The 11144-nt window shown below is 32.2% G+C and overlaps 1 protein-coding gene across 1 annotated transcript in view; it reads right to left on the bottom strand.

The window, feature by feature from the left end:
• Window positions 1-1351: 1351 nt before the first annotated feature.
• The window catches only part of LOC106473412 (multidrug resistance-associated protein 7-like), a 33025-nt gene continuing 23232 nt past the window's right edge, over window positions 1352-11144 (bottom strand). The window contains exons 12-18 of the mRNA XM_013934090.2: window positions 9447-9662; window positions 8527-8654; window positions 8084-8253; window positions 7660-7820; window positions 5435-5688; window positions 3458-3701; window positions 1352-3035 (exon numbers count right to left, since the gene is read on the bottom strand). Of these exons, the coding sequence (XP_013789544.1) occupies window positions 2787-3035; window positions 3458-3701; window positions 5435-5688; window positions 7660-7820; window positions 8084-8253; window positions 8527-8654; window positions 9447-9662 (1422 nt within the window). The 3' untranslated portion in view covers window positions 1352-2786. The remainder of the gene's footprint in view (window positions 3036-3457; window positions 3702-5434; window positions 5689-7659; window positions 7821-8083; window positions 8254-8526; window positions 8655-9446; window positions 9663-11144) is intronic.

The following is an 11144-nucleotide window of genomic DNA, read 5'->3' as shown; positions in this document are numbered from 1 at the left end:
AATTTCAAGAAAAAAGTTCCTGATAATGTTAGTATCAATCAACATTCACACTTTCATTCAGTTCCTAAAAAATAATTACAGATGTTCAGTTACATTTGTCATTTAACACACACACACACACAAACAGTTCTCAGGTTTTATCAACACGTCATTAAAAGACTTGATCAGTTTGAAAGAAATGTTCTTTAAACAGTTTTCAGGAACTGAAATAAACAACTCAACTTAGTTCCAAATAAAGATGCATGGATCAAACATTCTTGTACTGAAGAACAGACACTTTTACAGGCCACATGTTGAGAATTTATTATATAGTAAAGGTATAACATGGAAGTGAGAAATATATTAGAAACAACCAATTAACCAATAATGTTACTTTACTAGTGAACTCTTTTTACACATAGTATTCAAAATAATGTTTCAGATATCGTACTCAACTTTAATAAAATTATGCCACTTTATTTTCACCCACATTTGAAATGGAAATTTTCCTTTTACATGGACATACAAATTTTTGGTTTGAAACATTGTACAATAAAATATTTTAATGCAGTGAATTGTTTTGCACATTTATTCTCTAACATGTATATTGTTGTAAGTTATATTTTTAAGGTTTCAATATTAAATGTTAGCTACAGGGTGTATGAGGTTAAGATCAAAAGGTTGATAAAAGTAGGCCTAGAAAGTTCTATAATGAGAATATAGTAACTTTGAGAAATATCTAGAAGCAAACATCAATTATAATAATATGTAGGCCAGTTCATTAGTTAAGCTAGCAGTGAATCAAACGTTTTGTTTTCTGTTGGTAACATGCCAGTTTAGTGAAGTATTTGGATCAGTGTTAGTTATTGCATATATTCTGTTACTTGATCATTCAGCTGTTTACTTTTTCAGTAGTCACAGTATAGTTAACATGGCATTTCTGTTTGAATGTTATTTGTAAATGTAGGCCTACAAGTTACAATAGTATACAAGTGAAGGCAGCTTGTAGAAATGGTAAGTGAGAAATAAACTATTTTTTTTATCATTATGTGGGCTGGACTTCAAGTTATTTTCACCAAATAATTTAAAAAAACTAGCCCAACAAAAGAACAATGCAACAACAATATACTTATTTCTTGTACTTTGTGACACAGACAACAATAGTTATGTTAATGAAGAAGAAGTGAATTATTGAGATACCATTACTCAGTCTTCTTCCTTTCTTGGACAAATCTAGTGCACGTTAAACAATCACGTATAACCTGGTGTTCCAGCAAACACAGACAAATGTTTAGATAAACATGCATTAATATTTTAATATATATATACACTAGGTGTACTTCTACAGAGTCCCCAAAAGTGTTCTGTTTTAAGAGTAAATAAAACCAAAATTAAGAGAAACAAATATATATATTTCTTGCTTTTGAAGTTCATATGTCATACTGTGTTTTAACCTACAGTGTACATACTTCTTCTCGTGACTCATGGCATGCACATTTTACTGACATCACGACAATACAAATTGCTACGTTAAGCATCCTTTATGTGATGTCAGTATAGCATCTACTGACTGACTGCACACTACTATATACTGGTGCGAGTGGTTAAAACAGGTTACCCCTCCAGGCAATATTTGGCCCCCTTTTGGGGAAATATAGGATATCTTTTATCTAAATTATTCTAAGTGTTCTTTTAATCTATGTCAAAACATTGATACATGAGACACAATTTTTGGTCATAAATCTGTGTAAAGCTCCTTTTCCAACTCCAGTTATTGTTTATAGTTTTCTACAATGTTATGTTTCTCATTAAAATAAAAATAAACAGAACTGCATTTCACTTAACACTGAAAAAGTGTTATAAAAGTGTACATAACTTGAAATATAAAGACAAGAGAATCATTCTCACCTATCTAAATATATTTATGCAAGTACATAACTCTAAAAACATAAACAATAAAAAATATCTAAAGTATAGGCACATCTCACAACCATCCTTTTTTCCGAGAGCTTGACAATAGTTTTGATGTAGCACATATTTCATAAAGAGTAAGTGTTTTAGATATGACTTGTTGGTCACTTCTTTAAACTGTCTAACATAGTTACTAAAACACTCTCCTGTTTTTTTAAATATCATAAACATGCCTTTTAATACTTATATTTGTAGCAATACTGTATTCTTCAAATATTTCTAGATGTGCTTGGAATTCATCCACTTCAGACTTTATTCAATAGCATACGGGTACAGAATATTTTAATATGGTCTTCTTGTCACTCACACAAAAACTCACAGTTGTTTAAGCATAGGAACATAATTCAACTTTAATTAAATCAATTATTCAGTTCTTAATTAAAAATAATATAATGCATAATAAAAAACTATTTTGAGTAAAACACCACTTGTTAAAAAACAAGCTTTTCCAAAAACATGTTAATGTTTGGATATTTATCATTTTTTTAATTTAAGGAATGAGAATTTTACAAAAGAACTAAAACATACGCTAACCGTGTCAGCTTGTTTGAAGTACTTCATCAGGGTAGATATATCACTGTTAGTGTCCATTCACCAGACTAACTTGATCAGATCCATCACTGTTGAGGTCCATACACTGGACTAACCTAACCAGATCCATCACTGTTAATATTCGTACACCAGGTTAAACCTAATCAGATCCATTACTGTTGATGTCCATACACAAGGTTAACCTAACCAGATCCAACATTGTTGGTAGCCATTCACTAAATTAACCTGGTCAGATCTATAACTGTTGATGATGTTCATACAAAAGACTAATTTGATCAGATCCTTCACTGTTGATGTCCATACACCAGGCTAAAAAACTGGGAGTTTGGATCTTGTAGCAACACCTGTGGAGAATCTAATTCTATAAGTCTACCATTCTGCATGACCAAAACTCGTTCACTGTCCATAACTGTCTCTACTCGATGGGCAATGGTCAGAATAGTCGTTTGGCGGAAAGCCGTGCGGATTGTTTGTTGGATCAAACGATCTGTTTCACGATCTACGTTGGCAGTTGCCTCATCAATACAGAGTATCTGGGAAACAGAAATTGTTAAAATTCTGTTAATCAATCTTTAATGTTGTTGTTTTATTGTTTTGCTAAATAAATAAGTAACTGTAGAAACTTTTAGGGAGATGAACAGTTTAATCAAGTGAACAATGGAACAGATGGAGATCACAAATTAAGTTCTGATTTCAAAGAAAAATATGTTCATCGAAACTAGTTTTCTACTGCAATGTGGCAGATTATGATGTAATCACTAAAGAATTTGTCGTTAAATCCAATTTTATATTCAAATACTCTAAAAGTTTGCTGAATAATTAACTATAGAATTTGTTGATTTGCTTAACTATTATCATAACCAGAAGAATTATTACACTTTACGTTACACTTTAAGTTCATTTACTAAAAAGTAATCTAAACCCAGTCATTAATGTGTATTCAAGTAAAACCTACCTTGGCTTGACATATAAGAGCTCTAACAAGACACAGCAGCTGTCTCTGTCCTACACTGAACTGTTGTCCTCTCTCACCAACTTCTATGTCCAGACCTCCCATTTGTTTCACCGTGGATTGTAAGTGACACTGCTCCAAAGCTCTCCAAAGTTCAGTATCTTGACACCACCCTCTGGGGTCCAAATTTTCTCGGACTGTTCCACTGAACACGAAGGGATCTTGAGGAATGATTGCAAGTCTTGATCTAAAAAATTGAAGAGTAGTGAAATATTCTCAAATACATCAGGAATAAAGCTGCATGATAAAATCATAATAGGTTTTTATTATGCTGGCAGTGGCACTACAAATGGCCAATTTCAAAACACAACTTTCTGCTACAAACAACTCTATTGCAATGTTGCGATCACCAATTTGGACTAGTAATTTGAAAATAATTCCAATTCTCACAAAGCAAAGAGCAATAATGTTAATAACTATTGTAAGACATCAAAGTCATTGATTAAAAAAGGACAAGTTCTATGTAGGCTCATATATATTCACAGTTTTCAAAGTAAATCATCATTAAACTTATGGTACATTCAAACAACTTCATAGCTACCAATTCACACGTACATGAGTTACAGGAGAAGTTAGCTCAGAGAGAGCAGGGCAGATTACTGTTCTGGTATACATAGTGATCTACCAAACCTGCTAGTTAATTAGTTCAGTGCTATATATATTGTAAAGTTAGGCCTATATCGATTGTCTAGAATACAGCTGAATAATATCTACTATACAGTGTATGTGTCTGGGAAAAAAATACACGGCGGTCGATATCTATCATTTCATATCTGTTCCTTATAGGTTTCCACATTTCTTGATCAATCAGCACCAAACTTGACATAGTAATATACGATGACAGGAGGAATGTCATGAGGGGTGGAGAGTGAACCCCCCAATCTAATTTCGGAAAAAAATTACCAAATCAGCACAATTTGACACAGTGATACAGGATGACATAAGGAAGGTCATGGAGAGGAGGTATTTCCAATGATATATTTAATACTTCAATCCATTTTCAAAATATTAAGTAATTTTAATACAAAGTTTATGTTAGTGATTTCAGAGACTAAAGCAAAATCAAAATATTACACTAATCTATCTCAAGAGCAAAAACATATTTATAGAATATTTGGTTAAATACTGTTCCACTGTACGTACAAGATCTCTTGCACTTACGAAGCTGAAGATAAAGAGTTTAGTAACATCAGAGAATTCATGTTTTAAAAAAAAATGGTTTTCCTATCTATATGATACATAAAACACTTGGAAATTATTTAAATAAGAAAAGTAAACCCGCTACATTTGAAGTTCCAAAACATCCTGGTGTAATTATTTTACCATATATGGGTACATATCCTTGATCATTAAAAATGAGAAATGTTCTTTGAAGGATATATCTGGAGATATAGCTGAGGTGTGTTTTTAAACTTAATTGCCCCTTACAAGTTCTTTTTGAAATTAAGAGTCATATTCCAGCAAGGTCATATAGGGTCCATTAAATGACAATTGTTAACTTGCAAATTTGAGAACCACTACAAAGTCAAGTGTACTCGAAGATGCCCTTGGTATAAAGAAATGTAATTGTCCATCCTAATCAGTTAAGATCTTAGCAAGAGCTAATGGTGAACAAAGCTTCTGTATTTAAAAAAAATTACTCATCCAAAAACTGACGCCAATATATCAATAAATAGTGTATGCCAGTAAATTACTTTTAATTTTGTAGGAGTTTTTGTATTCTCAAAATGTTTTATAACTTTAATATGAAAAGACCCCCAAACATGAAAATAAATTGCCCATCTTTTTTCTTTAGTGTCGTAGTGTAAGCATAAAGAAACTGAATAGGCTTTAATGCCAGGGTTGTGTATGTTTACCAAGCCTCTCCATCTTTAAAGAAATATATATGAACTACAATATAGAAAATAAAATCACAAGAACCTTAGCTCTTGCAGTCCAATCTGTGCAACATCAACTCCATCAATGAGGATTTCTCCTTTTGTGAGATCAGTGATTCGGAACAAAACCTGAAAGAGGCTGGATTTTCCTGAACCCGTCCTACCAACAATGCCCAGTCGCTCGCAGGGTTTTGTTTCAAAGCTGACATCACTCAAAGCAAGAGGTAGGCCAGGTCGATATTGTAGACAAACATGATAAAATGTAATTACACCTTGAGATGGCCAAGAAAATGGAGGCTAAAACAGAAAAACATGTTTTAATTTACCCTCTACTGAATATAATAAAAAAATATAAACATAATTTAAAAGATGTCTTAATAATATTTCAGTTTGTTTGAATCATTATATGAGTACAAAGTAAAACATACAGATGTGCTTCTACCTGTAAAAGTCACATACCAACATTCTAATAAATCTTAGTAATTTTTTTCAGTTTATACACTGACTAATAGAAAAAACACAAAACTGGTTTTAAGAACAAACAAAACATGTAGCTACTTGGAGCCTCACAAAAATATTATAAAATACTTTACTATCAAAATGGTTTAACTCCTTCAAATAACAGCAAGTAACATAACTTGAATCTTAATTAAATGAAAGAATACTAGGAGGGAGTTTCCTTAAATCCTCTTACTAATAGGTAACCTTATAATGGACTGTATGAAATGGCTATGTTACGACAGCGGGGGGTCACGTGACGAGTATTCTAGAAGATTCGCGATAAACGCTAGTGTGTTACGACAGCGGAAGTCAAGTGACACTGGTAGCATGTGTTGAGAGCCTAGAAGATTCTAGAAGAGGCGGTATTATCGTATATAAGTGTGCTAGACAGAGGCAGAAAAATGAGAGAGAGTGGGGAACCAAGGACAGCAGTTATGGGCGGCGGGAACAGAGCATAGCAGATACAGAGATTGGAACTATAGTTGCTGACAGGCGGAGATAGAGACGGACAATTGAGTCAAGCGCGGTAGAAAGCGAGTGAATTGTTGTGAACTATAGTGTGTGTAACTGTGAAAATTAAATGTATTGCAAAGTTGTATTGAGGAAGAATAAACAAGTTTTATTTAAGAAAAGACTTGTATCGTAGAAAAATTAACAAACAAACATACAGAGACGTAACAGCTACCTTGCTATATCTAGCTTGCTGAGGTCAGTAATGACCACCTAAACAGCATTCAAATGTTGTATCTTTTGATATTTAAGTTAATTTATGTCTTTTCTTTTTATTGTCATTTGATACTGAGCAATAAGCACAGTTCACAAACTGAAACTGAAGCCAAGTAAAATACTTGTGTGATAATAAAATAAACTAGGATATCTATATAAAATAAGGTTCAAAAGTATATCACAAACTGAAACTAAAGCCAAGTAAAACACTTGTGTAATAATAAAATAAACTAGGATATCTACATAAAATAAGGTTAAAAAGTATATCAAAAACTGAAACTAAAGCCAAGTAAAATACTTGTGTAATAATAAAATAAACTAGGATATCTACATAAAATAAGGTTAAAAAGTATATCAAAAACTGAAACTAAAGCCAAATAAAATATTTGTGTGATAATAGAATAAACTTGGATATCTACATAAAATAAGGTTAAAAAGGATATCACAAACTGAAAATAAAGCCAAATAAAGTATTTGTGTGATGATAAAATTACTTTGGATATTTATGTGTGATATTAAACTACAATATCTCTGTGTGATATTAAAATAAGTTAAGATAGCACATGTGTAACATTATAGTTAGAAATGATATAATGGATATCTCTGATATTTGATAAGTAATTAAGATAATTAAAATGTCATTGAGAGAGAAGAAGGTCAATTATGATATCTTTGACCCTAAGGTTAATAATGATATCCCCGTGTGTTATTGAGATCAACTTAGGTATCTTCATGTGAAATTAAAAGTAACTAAGACATTAGTTATTAAGGTTAATTAGAATATCGATATGTGATATGTCCAATTATACTAAAGTTGTCTGGAATATTTATGTGACATTAAGACTAACCAAGAAATTATCTCTGTGTAATATGAAGACTGACTATGTTACCTCTGTATGATAATAAGGTTAATTAGGAAATCTCATGACCTTAATATTACATGGGATATCTTGTGTGATATTAGGGTTCAGTAGGGTATTGTGTAGAATTTATTCGCTATCAAGTTTCAACAGGTATATAGTTAAAATAAAAAACGTTTACCTGATGTAGGCCTTCCATCTTTTCACTTTCAACACCATCTATGTACTGCACCACCCTTTCCACACTCACCATCTCCTTCTCTGTCTCAGTGAAACTTGTCACCACTCCATTGAGAAGTGATGTTACAGACAAAGCATAGGATAGTGCTAATCCAATAAGACCTATGAATAACAAATCATAAAACAAAGTCACTGTGTAGTAAAATTACAACTGTACTTAAGCATTAATTTTTTAAAAATCTTTATAACCCTGTCTTATTTATAAATATTCCTATTTATCATTAAAAACACTTATGTTTTCATTAAAATTATATCAAGACACAGACACCATTGAGAACAAATTATAGGAAACGTATATATATTTTCCTAAACGTGAATTATGAAACTTTTTGGAATAAGGAAATAAAAGCTATCCCATACTGCACCTGGGTCAACTACTGCATATGTGTGTTCAATTATAGCAAGGACTGCAACTCCTGTAACTATGGCAACCCCAATCATCTGCAATCGTAAATTCAGCCACTGGGAAGCACTTAATGCACAAAACTGAGCTTGTTGATTGGAGTCTAAGTTTTCGAGATTTTCTTCACGAAACCTAAAAGAAACTTTTCTATTAGAGATGACTTCTTGAGAGTTTGTAAAAATTCCTATGATCCTAAAAATTTTTAGAACACAGGATTTATGACAACAAAAAAAGGAGGCAGGCAAAGAAAACAATATTTCACAGAACATCTTTGGAATGCACAGGTTCAGATAATTCTCAAGATTTTATTATGTTTATAATTCTTGCTGTGATTTAATTCAGTTTCTTGGTCTCACCCAATACCTGCCATACTGGTGAGCTTGACTGCATAAACCAACACTTTACCTCAATGTTGCAGTATAAGCACGTATTGTTGTAAGGCCTGACAGAGTCTCGGAGAAATGAGCATAGATAGGTGACAAACTGATGCTAGAAAGTCTCTTGAGTTCTCGAGATGTGTGGCGGTAGTATCGCTGAAATATAAACAAAACAAATTTATGATAATAAAAAAACAATAACAAGAAAAAAAAAAGACACAAAGCTACATAAAATAACAAACAACAGTTTCATTTAAGAATCTACAAGTGAATAGAAAGCTTCTCTGGAAATAAAACACAGTCCAGAAAAACTTGCCTACTTCTCATACAGCTCACCGATTGCTCTTAACAAAACCCTTGATCACCTATTCTATAAAATGCATAAACGGATGCAAACTGAAGAGCTATCATAATGCTTGTCTGAAAATATGAAGTGAGTATCTGTAAGTCACAGTAGACTGATCAAACAGATGCAAAGTAGGCTTACAAGAAAGATACAACATGAAATTATGTGTATTTCATATCAAATTGATTCAAAATATACAAGGTTAACTTGTCTGTATGTCATATTAAACTGACTCAAAATACACAGGGAAAAACCTACATGTGTTTCACAGTAAAATATCCCAAGAAACACAAAATCAACCAACATGTATTTCAGTCAAATATAAAATAAAAATACAAAATGAACCTACATGTATTTCATTCAAATATCCAGAAAGACACACTGTGAAACTGCATGTATTTCAGTCAAATACAAAAAAAAAACAGAAGATGAACGAATATGTATTTCAGAAAAATATCCAAAAAGACACAAGGTGAACTTACCTGGATTTCACAGTAAAATATTGAAACACAATATGAACCCACATGTATTTCAGTCAAATAAAAAAGAAAAACATGTGTATTTTGCAGTAAAATATCTCTAGAAAAACAAGGTGAACCTACCTGCATGTCATAGTAAACAGCCCCAAGAGGAATCAGTAGCAACACAATCCATGGTAAACCAAAGCATGTAATGGCTAATGTCCCAATCAGGGAAAAGACCTGAGCCAGAAGAATGTTGAGTATAAATGGAAGAGAATCGTCTACAGTATAGAGGTCTGACGAGAACCGGTTCAGCAGCCGACCCAATGAAGTAACATCAAAGAATGTGACTCGAGCCTGAAAAGTTATTAATTTTATTAGAAGCAGTTGCTGTAAATTTTTTTTTTTTTCAACTGCAGCATGAAGTTTCCAGAAAAGAACCTTAGTTGTAAAACATAATGATTACAGTTCTGATCACAATAAACATAGTAATAAAGTACTTTTGCACTCTGAGGGTACCACATTAGTATTATTTCTATATTAATACCTGTTATTTATCAAGATATTTAATATATAAAGCCAACATCTTTTCCACAAATACCATGGAAATGACAAGCTGTTTCAAGATGGACATTTGTGTTTGTTAACTAGAGTGGTTAAAGAAAAACATTATTGTGAACAAGAGGCATTAAATAATTGTCCTGTTTTTGCTCAGACACTTATTTGATCCATTTACTACAAATGTTCTATTTTCAAACATTATTTTCTTTTTATTTCTATCCTGGTTAAATTTTTTGTGTTATTCAAATGTTGGTATTTTTATTTCAATACACGTAAATATATACTTCAGCTGTTTTGTTTAGACTTTTTGAATTGCATCAAACTATGAAGAGCATGGTAAACTGATAATATTTTGTCATTGAAATATCATACTTAAAAGTCATTTCTATACAATATCATCAAATATTTAAAATACATGTTCGATTTTGTAAACACTCTTTCTCATTCCATCTTTCACTGTGTGCATAAGCACCACATAAATTTTGATGTTCCTTTTTGGAACATTAAAAATTTTTGATAAAGAAAAAAAGCTATTTTATCCAAGCTTTAACAAATACTTTAATGTTTATTAGTAATAGTAACCTGTAATAAAACTAGTTCTGAAATGGTTGTATCTTAGTTTGATAATTAATGGATTAAAACATATTATGTATTTTGTCCAGAATATTTTCTGCATCTTCCAGTTTTCATACTTTTGAACGAAACTAGAGTTGAACAATTAGTGGTATTTGCTAATTGAAAACAACTTATAACTGATTCTCATAACACAAGAAAACAACTTACCACTTTAAGGGCTGGCTTTAAGATTTTTTTTAAATTATAATTTTCATATACTTAAAATGTATTTTCAATATGTACTTTCTTCCACTCACAAGATTAGCTATTCTCGTTCATTGCTGCCTCCATATGCAAATTTATTATTTATGCATGGCAAAAGTATCTCATGTAAATCAACATGTGTCACGTCTCCACCATAGTACACTCAAGTGACACATGTAACTGCAATGATGCGCCTCTACCAATCTATCACACCGAAGTTTGGTAGAAAACAGAAGAACCGGAAGAGTGTGGGGAGAAAGAGTGGAGTGGATTTTCAGTATAGGAAAATTATAACTTCCAATACAACACTTCCCTCCACTCAGAATCCCACAGTGGTTAGGAGGAGGGATAAGAAACAGACCGTACCCCCCCCCCCCTCCACGTACGTGTACGTCGTACGAGTACCGTACCGTTACGACGTACTACGAACGAGTACGACGAGTACAGTAACTATTACTT

Source organism: Limulus polyphemus, unplaced genomic scaffold (genome assembly GCF_000517525.1).
Source record: "Limulus polyphemus unplaced genomic scaffold, Limulus_polyphemus-2.1.2 Scaffold6151, whole genome shotgun sequence".
NCBI lineage: Eukaryota > Metazoa > Arthropoda > Merostomata > Xiphosura > Limulidae > Limulus > Limulus polyphemus.
This window is presented reverse-complemented; position numbering and strand designations above follow the sequence as displayed.